The sequence below is a fragment of the Brienomyrus brachyistius genome, chromosome 15, assembly GCF_023856365.1.
Source record: "Brienomyrus brachyistius isolate T26 chromosome 15, BBRACH_0.4, whole genome shotgun sequence".
Classification (NCBI taxonomy): Eukaryota; Metazoa; Chordata; class Actinopteri; order Osteoglossiformes; family Mormyridae; genus Brienomyrus; species Brienomyrus brachyistius.
In genome coordinates, this window is record NC_064547.1 from 1796405 (window position 1) to 1811740 (window position 15336).

Consider the following 15336-nt stretch of genomic DNA (forward strand, 5'->3'; position numbering starts at 1 on the left):
TTTGGTGAATTTAAAATCAACTTTATTTTTCTGATCTATCAACCTTGGACCACAGTATTCCAGTGTATCATTTCAACAAACATCACTGATGCTCCTTGTAAAGCGAGAAAACTACTGACTCAACACTAACGCGGCTGCACAAGAAATTCTGCCTAAGCGAAGGAAATGGCACTGCTGCGGTCATCCTGCGCAGTGGGCCGGCGTCGCGTGGTCCGCGGGAGCCACCTAGGGGCCGGTCTGGGAATGGCCGCTGCACCGAACAAAGCGGATTCACTGACGTAAGCTGAGAGTTTCACAAATCAAACAAACAGCGATACTCATACACACTTACTCCAACATTAAAAAATTCACACTTTTATATCTAATTTAGTGCACAAATGTGTTTATATATCTATTTTTAAAAAAAAGAATATACCACGCTCTTTGGTACATGTATATTTAGAAAAATATAAAAGGTAATTGTGAAATTGTAGAAAAGACCAACCCAAAGCACCAAATTTTGTATCACTAATGGCACTTTGCTGAGATTCAACAGTCAAAAATAAACGTACAAAACATATCGGACATCTTTGTGCTGAATTCAGTAAAAAAGAAACTGTTTCAATAAAAATCCAAATGATGAATAATGTAAAGCAGATCTATCAACAGGAAAAGCACAAGGACTAACAACCAACTGGTCACCTGAGCAAACCGGGCACTTGATAGTAAAGATTAAATCCCCTTTCACCCAAATCAATGCTCATTATTTAGACTGATTGATGACTCAGGCTTTAGACCTTGAATATATAAAAGAATTAGTAGGAATTTATCATTTAAGCAACAACATCCTGTTTAATACAAAAAATGCCTAAACACCATTTTTGTTGGATCATTTAATAACTGGTATTATTACCAGGAAAAGCAGACCGAAGGTGGATGAATGATTGAAACTCTGCGCCCGGCTTGATCAGACACCAGCAGACCCAGTGTCCCGAGAGGACTGGAATTGCGACGCCAACCGATATTTTTTTTTACCAGTTTTTGATTTTTCATGAGCATTCAAAAATGTCACACACAGAAAGAGAATTACAATTGAGCTGAGCAAAAATGACCAATATGTGACCAAATGATTATTCGTGTGAAAGTTACATTGCAAATTAAATTCTAATTAAGAGTATAACAAACAATGAAGGGCTGCAGTCAGGCTGAAGACACGGTTGTACTGAGAGGAAGCAGGAATGTTCGACCGACAGCTTGACTTCCGAGATCTTCCTCTGCTCACTTCAGGATTTCAGCTGTGCCTCCGAGCTACTACACCATTGCATTCCTGACGGCGTCCTCGAGCGACTTCCGGGTAACCAGAAGCCGGACCACGTCCTCGTTTTTCTTAGTGAGTCTCTTCCTTGCCTGGTCGTGTGTCACCATGGTCATATCCCAGCCATTGACCTGATTTCAGAAACGTGTGAAAGACAGAAAATGCCATCAGACATAAACCGACTGCCTGTTCAGGTTTAAGGAAAATTATGAAAATTTAATTGGCACAGTCATTTCATAAGTCTTCTATATGTAAATATTAGCATTGGGTATTGCCAACTAGCCCACGATACAATACTCACCATGGTGTTACCATGGTATCCTGATGGTTAACCCTCTAATACTTTAAAAAACAGAATAAATTTTATTAACAAGCTTTAACAGCCTTTGACTACCAGGGGAAATAAGCAGAGCAAATAAAGCCGTTCACGTTCTTCAACTCCCAGTTGCACAAACTATGAATTTTGTTGCGCAAACATAAATTTGCACATTACGTTTTTTAAATAGCAAAGGAAAAAAAACATTACACAATGGAATCTGAATTCTCCTGCTGGTGTTTAAAGGGTTTGGCAATAAATTAATGAAAATCAATGCAAGATACGGAAAAATCGTGACAGACTGAATCGAGATTTATGGGTAAATCGCAGTAGTGACACAAAGCCGTAAAATCGATGTGAATATGGGAACCTACACAGAGCAAGTGAGGATCTACATTATCAAAATACCATGTTCATGACGAATTAAACTGACAGGGGGACAAAATGACATGCCGATAAACGTGTAACTTCACAGATGCCTCCCTGGGACAGATCGTCTGCGTCAGACCGCTGCTGCGTGCTGGTTTGGGGGAGTGGCCCGAGATAACAGGTCCATTTCAGACCCACTCTCATCAGCAGAAAGGTGCCTGCTCCGTTCTGCTACTCAGAAAGGCCAAAGAGAGCGAGCTGTGAATATTCCGCTCTGGCTTGCAGCGACTCGATCTCATTTCACCTTAAACTACAAGAAGCTAATCTAATCAGTGTTTTCATTTCTAACTTTTTACGAGACGGAACATTTGAGTCATGTGGTAATTACCTTTGTGCTTTCAGGCACTAGGGGTGCAAAGATTAATCAGAACCCTAAATGCACACACTGATATTTATCTTGCCACCATCCACAAGTGACATCAGGTGCGAAGTTATTTAAAGAATCATTTTCATGAAGGCACATGAAGACAGCAAGGACTGGCCATGATTATAGAGCAGCATACTGGATTTACAGCACATTCGCTATCACTTTGGACTGAAAAAGCTGAGCTAATGTTAACCCAACTGGGGTTATGACAGTGGAAATTACACTCTCAGGATAAGAATAAGCTGCACTGCATATCTGAATAACCTCTCTGTGAGTCACCATTACTTTACAAAATAAGTAGCATTTCCATAGCTGTACAACTTTGAATTCTGAATAATCCTTGATTATACTTAATTCTAAAATAACCCAATTCCATTCACCCACTTTGTACCCCGTGACCCCAGAAAAAGCTACATATTTATGCAGTTCACGGGTGGCGAGAAAAGCTGCCCTTCACACACTAGGAGGATGACCTACAGCACCATCAAATAGGCTGGAGACACTAGAGAAAATGAGTGAACATGTAGTGAAAATGCATGTTAGTCAGCTTATTCAGAAAAGCATTTTACACATTTAATGTTGGTCAAACCATGATTACAACCTCAAACACATAATTTCTCACCTGCACAACTGGAAACATTTTAAATGACGGGAGAAAACAAAAAGGAGAATTTAAACAGAACAGATGTGGCTCTGGGATCCTTCGATTTGTCAGATATAAATTGTAAGTCACATAATGAGCTGAGCGGAACAGGGATGTGCAGTAACCATGGCTCACATCACTATTTCTGTGAGGATCCTTGGTCAGGAGACACGACTTTGGAAAGCTGCAAGAATGATGCTATGATGCTGCCGTCCACAGTTAAAGGACGGCTTCGGAAACCATGAATTGGGGCAGTGAGTACTCCGTGCGTTAGGCCTCTGTGCTTGTGATCACAAGGTCGCTGGTTCAAATCTTAGGTTCAGCAGAGTAATTTCACTATTAAACCCTTAAGCAAGACTCAAGTTAAAATGCATGAGAGTCCATCTAGCCTTGCTTCCTCAATTCTACATCACATGTGATAAATAAATGGATAAAGCAGAAATACCTGCATTATTTTGTCCCCAATCACGAGTCCGGCGACTTCTGCCGGGCCTCCTTTGGTCACTCGTGTGACATAGATGCCCTGCATGCAGAAAAACAACAAAATCAAAAACAAAAAAAATCTTTTTGGGGTGTACCTGATTTCCAATTAACAGTCATGTTATCATCGTCATTTACAGGCCAATCTTGTGGACACCCTTCCCTTACTTTGTCGGTTTTATCCTCAGAAAAGGGGTTCTGTCCTGGGTCTTGATCTATTCCTCCTCCTATGCTGAAACCCAGGATCAGGTTGTCACCTTGGCGAAGCTTGCAGATTTCAATGCGTTGCTGAAAAACACGCAAATTGTGGCTGTCAGTAATGAGCTCCGTTATGTGGTGTAGCGATCTACCAAGATTAGATTTACATATAATCACCAAATCAACAGTTTTTAAATCCACAGTTAAGCAGAAAGTGAGAGGTCTTTCCCCACCTGACCGACGTGGCTGATGCCAGACAGCCCATGACCGCCAACAATCACCATGCAGTCACAAGGACAGACTCCCTCCCCAAACAGCTACTGTTTAATCAACCGGCTCCATAGGCATGTAAGACTGTATACTCCAAGTTACCAGTGTAACAGTTCCGCAGCGTCGCTCTATTGAAATCATTAATACAAAATGCCTCTCGGGCAGAGAGACTGACGGGCTCTTCTGGAACATTCCACAGCATTTCCACACACAAAGGCAGCTTGGGAGACTGGGATCTCTCTCTCTCTGCACCAGAGGGTCTCCCATCGCTTATCGTCTCTTGTTGCTTATCGTACGGCCAGGAAAAACAACAGTGTGGTTTACAAAGCTGGTCAGGATGATTTACCGTTAATCGGTTAAGTGGACGCGAGTGCGGCATATAACCTGTCCTCTGGGAACCTAAGAATTCTGTTCAAAGCTGTATCTGCCATATTCTGGTTGTTTCTGCTACGTATGCAGAGGTGGAAAGTTCAGGTCCAAGAAGTACAAATCCAGACCAAGGTTTTGTTTCAACCAACCAGCTGAGCATAAAGAGTCACAGTCAAAGAGTGACTCAAGTGGTTGGTCGAAACAAAACCTTGGTCTGGATTTGTACTTTCTGGACCCAGACTTAATACCTCTGCTGCTATGTTACAACCCACTTTTCCTCTAATGACAAAAAAAGCTAAAGTTTAAAATCAATATTATTTTAAAATAAGTAAGGCAATCAGTCGAAGGTCTCTATGCAATGAACAGTTTAAAGAGACAGCAATGCTATAATTATTAGTCAGGCTTTGTTAAAACCTCATAATCCATAATTTTCTTTATAAAAATCTGAAAATTTCTGACGCTCTTCCAAACAAAACTCAGAATCGCAACAACGGAAAGCAATATGTATGGTATCTTATTTTATGCATTAACAACAGGTAGGAGACGAGTTTATGTAGGAGAAGTTAAGCAGCAATACAGACAACCTACATTAGTCACCACCCATTGGGGGCAGAACGTAACAAGCCGTAACGCAGTAACAAGCCCTCGGCAGCCATTCCTGGGTCCTGCGCCAACGTGTACCTGGATTTGTGACGTCACTGTTATGCGAGCCAAAGTGTGCTTTCAGTTATAACCATCTCTATCATAGAAAAGTCCATCACACATTAGCGATTTATAGCGAGGTGGAACCGTGCATTATGTTAACTGGGTGAACCTACAGTAGTCAAGACAAAAAATGTTAAAAGGGCTTCAAAATCCTGCTTAGTGTGGTTCAATAGCTTTAGAAAGCTTCACTATTGCAGAATAGATACCATCTGGTATCGGCCGAGAGACCGATATTGTATTTTATAACGAAATTTAGTTACAACAAAATACAATGCGTGGTTTTGTCAGGGAATTATCTAAAAGCAGCATGTTCCGCACATCTGTCTGGTGATTTACACGCACAATCCAGCTGCAGCTGGTATTTCCACATATACGCCCTCAGTTTAGATGACATGAATAATCGGTCTTAAAGTCAGAAGGGTTTGTCTCTCCATAAAGTGGTGGCATAGAGTTAATATACAAATGTACAGAAAGAGTGATTAAGTATTGTGAATTTATCCTTATTTTACCACACTTCGAATTTAGACACAATCCACTACGGATTTAGCTTCACTTTTATTCATATTTTTATTTTAAAAATTGAAATGGATGGAGTCTCACGAAACTCCTCTGATTTGATGAAGCCGTATCTCTCCGCAGATTCGGCTTGCACACACCCTACATACATTATCTACCACTTTTAAGTTATTGCCTTTGCTCGGGCACCATTTCTTTCGGCATTTGACACTTCGTCCGAAACACTTTACGTAGCAACATGGAGATTTTCCAGTTTGTAATTTTTATACTGTGCAGTAGGAAAGCGGCCGAATCCCGGCCGAAGTGACCAAGACCGGCGCCAAAGGCCGAGACCCGCCTTAATCTGCATTCGGCACCAAATGCCTGCTGCTTTATTGTAAAATGACCCGGAGTTTCGTGCGGAACAGAAAGTGGAATAAAAAGTTAAGGCGGAGAAACGCGCCGAGCAGCGGGACAACAGTCTGGCTTATCCGTGAAAAGGCGTCGCTACGGACACTAACTGCTATTTACTACAACCCATTAAGTGAAACAACTGTTTTAGTAGTTCATAATAAAGTAACAAAGCGCAACACCATGACTATAACTGGCTGAAGTATTATTGTTTCATTACGGCTTGCTACTTTCTGATATAAATAAGTAAAACACGAAAGAGCCGCAACCGCGAACACTTTAAACTTAAAGTATACTAAACACGATCTGTTGACCGTGTTTTAAAGTAGCAAAGAAAAGGCGACAGCGAGGCTCCAACTGGGCCTAAGACAACATGAGGCTCCCGGGACAAACTCACCACCACCGCCGTCACCGGCTGCCCCGGGATAAAGGACATTATCACTGCAACACGGGCTCCTCGACTCACAGAAATGAGTACGCACTCCTTTCTAGTAGAAATGGAAAGCTACGATTGTCTTTATTGAAGGATGGAAATAATCACTAATTCATGACATGAATAGGCAGGGCTGATGATGTAATACTCCGTCTCCTGTCTAAGGTCCGGCGCCCAGCCCAGTATCTCGGGACAGCCGGTGGCTCTGGCTGTCTGTAAGCAAAAGCCTCGCCTTGAAATAATTTAATATAAATGAAAATAAAAATGTAAAGGTTAATATAGGAAATATACAACTAAGAGCGCGTATGTGGGATATTGTATGAGTTACTTTCTACTTAATGGTAGATGTAAAAGTAAAGTAGCCAGCAAATAACATTTTAGTTTATTAGCTTATTTGTAATGGTTCGACACCCTGAGTAATGAGTAAAAAAATGAAAGGACCGAACACTTCGAACTATTTTATGTTCAAGATATAATACTCAGTATCATTAAACTCTAAACGATTTCCCGTCGTTACCATGTAATGTAGACATGATCTTGGAACATGTATAATATGGAGAATGTATAATCAAATGCTGTGAATTTTTTTTCTTCCCGTATTACTTTTTAAATATGTATTTTTGCTGCTTCGCATATTTATGGTTTTACTGAAATGAGTGAGACCCCTAGTGGTGTATTTTGAGAATAGCGCTCATCTGACACCAGCCACCTTCCAGTCTCACCGTTTGGCACTATTGTCTTATTAAAGGACAAATATGGGAAAATTCTGCCCCCTCCCTCCCCAAAATAAATACATAAATAAATGAATAAAAATCAAACTTTTGCTGATCTTGGAGTTAAATCACATTATATAATCATGACTGATCAATAATGAACGATCATGGGATCACTATGTAACTAGCGCGTATCTTTTCGTTAATTAATACATTAAGTAAATGTGTACTGCTGCATTATTCGTGCCCCCGTCAAGTAGGGTTACCAACACTATTCATCAGTCTGTCTATCGTCCTTCTGTTTATGCAGTACAAGCAGTCTGCGGTACCCCCCCCCCCCCCCCCCCCCTCCACACACACACACACACACACATCTTTGACAGACCCTCACAGACTTCAGGCCAGTGACAGATTCATATTTATGTCTTACACATCTTCATGTCTAAGCAGTGAGGAAGCCCACGTGACGCAGGGAGAACATGCAAACTCCACACGCACAGCTAGAGGGCAGTGCAGCGACAAGGTCTGTGAAAATATTTAAATACAACTGTTTAAAAAAAGGAAGTGTACAAGTACAGTACGCCAGTGCTCTGTGTTGTCGGTATATGCCCCACCTGTTTCGGGCAACCATCATTAATTATGAAAAACATATAAAGCAGCACTGTGAACTGTACTGCACTGCCAAACCTTTATTAGGAAACTGGGGAAATGGGTGACACAATATTCAGTGCCAAAAGTAAATAATACATCTGGAAAGCAAAACAAGCATAAGTTATGCTGAATCGGTAAGCATCTTAGCAACTGCAGTGGGTCGACTCACCGGAAGTAAAGTAAGATATACAAATCCCCAGATTCGAGGGGATCACTAAACCTAATCGCATAATTATGATTTATAGTGGTTCATTATTTTTTTGACATTTTTAGAACATGCCTGTATGCAACCCATTAAACTTACATGAGTGGTAATGTGACATAATATCAAAAAACTTTTAATTGAACATTTTTATTGATATTAGTTCAGGTTATAGAGTACTGCACTTGAACACAGTTTACAACAATCTCTGGCAATCCGAAGGATGAACCTACTCTGTAACTTGATACCTAACAATTTTTTCACTGCCTTTTGTTAAGCAGTTCTCAATGCACAATCTTCTAACTTTGAATGTACACGCTTGAGGAAGTAGTAATTGTTTAGATAAAAGATATTTTCTTCATATACAGTTCTGGAAAACATGCGTAAGTTTGGGTAGTTTTGCTAGTGTTACATAGCGTTATATTTATATTGCTTAAAAAGTTTTCCAGTCAGAACTGCCAATTTAAAGCTAAACAAATCACGAGAAGGTGGAAGAGGATAAGGATATCTAGGAGGTTTTAATGTCAAATAACAAAACTTCAAACAAAATTGCCAATAGTGTGTTTACATGTTACATCTAAATTGTCTAGTCATACAAGTGCTATACATGTTTGCCGACAAATTGTTCATTAAGTTGCATGTTTTGTTTTCACCAAACACCAGTTACTGGTCAACTTTTAGGATTCATGCTGATTAATTCCTAGGAATGTACATAAATATTTCTAGCTTAGGGGAACACGGCCAGTTAAGAAATATAAACAACTGCAGTTAATGAATACAGAAGTGTTCTGTTACCACAGTGCCTAAAAATTCCATCCATCCATCTCCCACCAACTTATGCAGGACAGGGTCATTAGAGGTTATAGCCTATGCCAAGCAGCACTGGCCTGGGATATGCCCTGGATGGACACCCCAATCACCCTGCAAGAAAAATAGCTTACACCCCCTTATTGAAATTTCAGGTTGTTGTGATGTGAAGCCAGAAATGAAGACTGATCATATGCAACATCCTTTTCATCTTCAATGAAATAACTGTAACCTTGCAACCAACAAATTTAAGAGAAAAATAGATAACAGGACATATAATTAAAATTAAAAAGTGTACAACATCCTAGCCACGTAACTGCCCACATCCCCCCCAAGTAATACTCTGCAGAAGTACCTTTTTCATTAACTATATTTACTACTGCAGCAAGTCCTTGTGAATAAGTCTCTATTACCTTTGCACATCACTCTTCAGGTCATTCTACAAGTTTTCCATTCCAGGATTTTGATCTTCCTGAAGTCATTCCTTGGTTGACTTAGATGTGTGGGTCGTTACGTTAGGAGGTGAGATTTCTCTTTAGCTTTCAGAAGAAAGCAGTTTTTTTGGCCAAAATATCAATATATTTGGAGCTATTCATTATCCCACACATCCTGAGCAGAGCTTCTGCCCTAGCTGAAGAGAATAATGATGACACTTTTATTGAAGCCCGTGGGAAGCTCTCTTTCCTCCTGCCCCATCTTGCTCTCCATGAAGCACAGACACATATGTAGGCGAGAGTGAGCTCAGCAGCGAGGGCTAAGCCCCAAAGCGCGATGCTGCCTCCACCATGCTTCTCAGGAAGTAGGGTCTCCTTGGATGATGAGATGCGGTGTCTTCAAGCCAGACACCTCTCTAAGAATTAAGGCAAAAACGTCAAACAGTCCTTCATAAAACTATACAATCTCTTTCCCATATGGTTTGAGGCGATTACATTTTGCAGTTTAGATGGGCTTGGATAGGACGTTCTTTTTGTGTGAAATGGCATTTGCTTGCCACTCTGCTCCAAAGCCCAACATTTGAAGAATATGGGGGATGTTTGTTACATGCAAGGAGTGAGCAGTACTTGTCACAAATCCCTGCATCTCTTATCATCCCTTATCCTGGCACCATCTTTGGAGTGTCGTCCAGATCTTGGCCATATCCCTGCGATGCCCTGTCTTCCCCACTTGTGCATGCTTGTCTTCACAGTTCTCTGCCGTACATCCAGTGCCTTTAATGTCCTTTTACAGCCCTGTCCTTTCCAGAACCTTTCACCAAATAATCCTGGTTATGTTCTGTGAATCCCAGTAGGATGCATCCATGATAATTTACAGAAAATCCTACAGGGAGAGCTGCTCCTTATTTGTGGTTCATCAGAAGCCTTCGTCCATGACAGCTGTAGACTGCTCACTTTTCAACGTGATATCGAGTGTGACCGATCACCTCTGAACATCGCTTCAGCTCACATTTAAAAAGGTGCAGCCGAAGTTTTCTTTTTTCTCCATTATTTCAATTATTCGTGAATTTTGTTGGCTAAAAGATCACATCAGACGGAAAGATGTCTGTCATTGGTTATCTTGATGTCCAGTTTCACGTCACAATTTTGATAGGGATGTCCAAGTTGTTTACAATCACTGTAATATACTTAAACTGAAATTTACACTGAAATTTGACATTTTAGAGAAAATGTACCCAAAAAGTACACACAAATAAAACTTGCCCATCTTCTTTTAAAATCATCAAATTCACCGAGTTATTCCTTTAGGAATTCTTTATTTTAGCCCTTAGTATCCTGGAGCAAATGGAGGCGGCAGTAAGTACTCTTCGGGTAGCTGTTGCTCGGCTGTTAGGGATGTGAGAACAGGCCTGTGCACAGGATCGCTGCTGGAGCCAGTCGGCGGCGATGCTTCTGCAAGCTCCTCGTACACATTCTCAGCGCATGTCCTACCGCCAGCATTTCTGCTCTCTAGAGCTGCGAACGCTGTGTGATCCGGCACTTTTCCAGACTCCTGTGAGATTTCAGCGTACATATGTTCCTGTGAAGCACATTTCTTCATGTGCGGCTTCTTGATGAAATGAATCAGTTTGATCCTGCTCTTAAGTCTTGGCTGGCTGGATGTTGGGGACTGTCTGGTGGAGCTGCTGTTTTCAGTGCCAATTTCTTCTCCACCTCCTGGCACTAAACTTTCCAGGGGCTGCTCTGGTGCCTCTGTGTTTCTCTGTAGGTACGGGGTGGAACTCCAGGATTCCCTGGACAGAGGCACTGGCTGAATTGCGCCGACCTGATAAAAATGACCATGGACACAGACAATCAACAAACAGACTACAAGAAACTTAGATATTGTCTTCTCAAGAGCCGATAGTGTTGGTTTCTGTCTACCAACATGTAATTCATGGTGAGTTCTCTGCAAGGATATCTGGTCGATATAATGACAATTTAAATCAGTTCATCACAATGAAATGTTTTAACACGAAGATCCAATACAAGATACACAAACACTGCACACATTTGTCTTACCATGTTTTGGCTCTGGAAGTTTGTAGATACCTCTGTGTCAAAACAGGGGTAGGGTCTTGGGGAGCATGCAAGATTAGAAACAGGTGTACGAGCTGCATTCAGGGATTCAGAGTCTGTCAAGCTCAAACTAAACTGGGGATCAGCTCCAGTCTTTGCCAACTGCTTCATCTGTAAAGTATTGTTATTAAGTTCAAGGTTGGCTAGGAATTCCAAAACTTCATATAAATATAGTATTATCAGCCTCTGTCTCTGAGGAGCTTTAATTCTAATATATCAACAAACAAGAAATGAAGTGACTTGCTGTAAGAGAATACTCCATTACAATTCTCCATTAAACAGCAGGGAAAATAATAATAATAATAATAAATGTAATACCTGATATGTCAACCTCAAGTTCAATTATTAAATGTCTTTAGCACATACACTAAATATTAATCACTAAATGTTATACCTTTACACATGCGCATGTTAGCAGGTCATTAAAGGGTGGAATTGGGACCCGATGATGAAAATCCACAAGGTCCTGAAGTGACCTGTGATAAACGTTTTCTCCAGTGACGTTGTACAGGCCTTCGCAGTTCACGTCGATCATGAAGTGGAGGCAGCGATCCTCGCCTCTGTGTTAATGCAAAAAGCCAGGACACAATCTCTCAGTGATTCACTGTTAAGGTGCAGGAAATGAAACCTGCGCTAACAGCTGTGAAGACAGTACAGAAACACAGCTGCCGCTGTCAAGCTGGTGAGGACTGTAAAGATCAGAAAATACGTGGCAGCTTAAATACAGCCTTCAACCAATATGGATCCAGCAACGTTTATTCGTGTTTAGTGATTTCGATTCGAATTTTCGCGTTTAGTGATTTCGCGTTTCAGCCCTTTCATAGAGCAAAGACCTTCTTGCTGCAGCAAAACGTCCCTGTGCTCCAGCCCTTTCTAATGTATAAACTGAAACGCTAAAACAAAATCAATAAAAAAAACATAAATATTAATTCTATGAGTATAAACTGGACTTAAGGAGCCGGTGGGCTTGATTGTGAATTATGATGTTCTACCATGACTAAGAAAATTTTACCTGAAGAAAAAAACCAAGCAAGAGAGGGGGTGGGTCCAACCAATCAGATGTCTTTGTCCTGCCTCCTCTGGTTGCTTGGATCCACCTCCTCTACAATATGATTGGTTATCTCTCTGAGCCAATCATTTTTCCTTCTGCTCTCATTTTTGTGCAAGTAAAACTCCCATGAGCAAAAAACGACTTGAAATTGTACACTCATTTAAATCTGAGTTATATTTATTATATTAAATTTTTATAAATTTATGACATTAAAAGAAATGTGTACAATCCCCACCATGCAGGTCTCATTAAGACGCTGCAAGATAGATGGATGGATGGGTGAGTGGATGGATGGATGGACGGATATGTTTAATGCAAAAAAAAATACTCTGAGATGTTGCTTGTTGGTAAAAATATTCTTTACAGTACAATATAAAAGGAAGATTATATGTGGCGTGGGTATTAAATGACACTGTACTGACGCTTCATTGTAAAGCTGACCACAGAAGACAGACCAGCATTTGGGCCCGCAGTAACTCACCGATAAGACAGGGTGAACCCGAGTCTGGTCTGGCTGAGCCGTATCAGAAAGCAGCCCCTCGGGCTGCACATCAGCATGTCTTCTGCGAGGCTAGAGACACAGCACTCTCAGCGACAGCCAGTCACAGGGGAAACAGGAGAGGCTACAGAGACACAGCACTCACAGTGACAGCCAGTCACAGGGGAAACAGGAGAGGCTACAGAGACACAGCACTCACAGTGACAGCCAGTCACAGGGGAAACAGGAGAGGCTACAGAGACACGGCACTCACAGCGACAGCCAGTCACAGGGGAAACAAGAGAGGCTACAGAGACACAGCACTCACAGTGACAGCCAGTCACAGGGGAAACAGGAGAGGCTACAGACACACGGCACTCACAGTGACAGCCAGTCACAGGGGAAACAGGAGAGGCTACAGAGACATGGCACTCACAGCGACAGCCAGTCACAGGGGAAACAGGAGAGGCTACAGAGACACAGCACTCACAGTGACAGCCAGTCACAGGGGAAACAGGAGAGGCTACAGAGACACGGCACTCACAGCGACAGCCAGTCACAGGAGAAACAGGAGAGGCTACAGAGACATGGCACTCACAGCGACAGCCAGTCACAGGAGAAACAGGAGAGGCTACAGAGACACGGCACTCATTACCTGGTCATCACCTGGCCATTACACCTACAGGAACTTTTGTGACACCCGATTTAATATCCATAGGCATTAATATGGACACACCCCAGAATGCTGTGTGTGGTCTCTGTTCCCAGCAGAGTGACAGCTGTTATAGCTGCAGAGGGGGAACCCACTCCATATTAATGCCTATGGATTTATATTCGGATATCATTCAAGTTCCTGTGGGTGTAATGGCCAGGTGTTACAATAGTTTCGTCCATTTAATGTTATTTAACTTGCATGTTTCTCCTTTGTCTCGAGCACAAACTTTACATAACAGCCCAAGACCTGGATTTTTATACCCAAGTCTGCTGGCATGAGCAGAACGCGTCAGTAAAATACACAGCGGAACCCTCAGACAATACTGCTGAATAAAGGAAGTCGGCATGAAAAAAGCAAAGGGATTCTTCCAAAGAGATGTACGCTCAGACAGTATCAGGTAGGCCTAATGTTTACACTAAATACATTCCTGGTGTATGTGAGAGGACAGTGCTGTAACGCGTACTTCCTGGACACGATGCCGTGGAACCATTCTGGTATGGCTCCGTTTCTCATAACACGGTTCAGATGAATAGGTGTGAACCAGGCCAGGGAGGCGTTGTGCTCCCCAGACAGCGGGGTCCCCTGCATTTCCAGTGGGAACTAGCAAAATAAAAACACAACAGCCACTATCTCTCCTGTCTGTCTGATAAAAATGAACTATGTCAATCAAAAATGTTAGACAATATAACTTCTACAAAGCCAGAAGAAACTATTGAAGCATTATGTGCTAAACAGGTTTTCTGTATGTCAAAAAAAATATCAGCGAGGAAAACACCTCGGTTTATCTTGGTTGTATCTGTTGACGTTATGACGGTGATACTCATTTTACATTTTAAGGAAATATGTTTCACTTATCATAATGTACACATTCTTTGTCCCATTGTTACTAGTGGGACAAACTAAAGCTGTGCTGTTACCAGGATTAGATAAGAGAGAAATAAACATATCGAGCAAAACATGAAGGCTACTATGACGTACCGTACCTGTTACACGTATTATATATTAAATGGATTTTAAGTAAGACTGTATAATCAATTATTAAATTCAAATCACAGTGTTACAGATCCGATTTCAGTAACGTTACTGAAGTTTAACGGAAAGCTAATCATTGAAGGTCGTGCGCGTATTTCCTCCAAAACTTTAACCGAGTCTCTTTGTATATTTACGAACACTTTCGTTACGAAAAGTAAAATGGGCTCCTTGTGTATCCTGAAGTTTCTGTTAGTAATCTTTTTTGTTTGATTTAGCTCATATTAAAGCTGATCACTTGCCTTATACAGGAGGAGCTGTGCCTTCCACGTATCCGCCTGCGACACCTGCGGAGACTAAGGGCGAGGTTACGCGGCTCTCCGGATTACCTTACAGGCACCAGGAAAAGACAATTATTAGGCAATTATTTTCATCAGTCCTTCGTTACAATTTAAGCTGTTACATTTTTCAGCAATATACGCAGGCTACCACAAACGTAAGTTTAATACTTAAAATTACAAAGGTGTGTTTTACTCCTGAAACAGTAAAAATAAATAAATAATTATAATACAAACCACAAACACCAATGCAGGTCATATGACAGAGATATTCAAACAGACTAGGCAAATGCAAACTGACAGACAGCTCTCTCTATCTGTTTGCTAAGGGTTTGCACTTTTCCTAACAGCACAAAGAGTAACTGATCCACCAAGTTGAGGAGGGGAGAAGCAGCGTGACCGCTGCCCATCTCTGTGAAAAGACACTCCAAGCTGTTTGGTTATAAAATC

The 15336-nt window shown here is 41.4% G+C and overlaps 2 protein-coding genes across 3 annotated transcripts; both read right to left on the minus strand.

Annotated features, from left to right (window-relative positions):
* On the minus strand, positions 1–6570 carry tax1bp3 (Tax1 (human T-cell leukemia virus type I) binding protein 3). Its single transcript, XM_048977030.1, has 4 exons — positions 6375–6570; positions 3698–3817; positions 3495–3572; positions 1–1425 (listed from the first exon to the last, which is right to left on the minus strand). Exons 1-4 carry the CDS (start codon positions 6411–6413, stop codon positions 1291–1293), a joined length of 372 nt encoding a protein of 123 aa, XP_048832987.1. The 5' UTR covers positions 6414–6570; the 3' UTR covers positions 1–1290.
* Positions 6571–8110: 1540 nt separating this feature from the next.
* hsh2d (hematopoietic SH2 domain containing) lies at positions 8111–15320 on the minus strand. 2 transcript variants are annotated; one of them, XM_048976647.1, is made up of 7 exons: positions 15124–15320; positions 14851–14937; positions 14043–14179; positions 12868–12957; positions 11730–11895; positions 11279–11446; positions 8111–11042 (listed from the first exon to the last, which is right to left on the minus strand). In XM_048976647.1, exons 3-7 carry the CDS (start codon positions 14165–14167, stop codon positions 10545–10547), a joined length of 1047 nt encoding a protein of 348 aa, XP_048832604.1. In that variant the 5' UTR covers positions 14168–14179; positions 14851–14937; positions 15124–15320; the 3' UTR covers positions 8111–10544. The 2 variants fall into 2 exon arrangements, with proteins under 2 accessions (XP_048832604.1, XP_048832605.1); XM_048976648.1 differs by lacking the exons at positions 14851–14937; positions 15124–15320 and having other exon boundaries at positions 14043–14837.
* Positions 15321–15336: the final 16 nt, after the last annotated feature.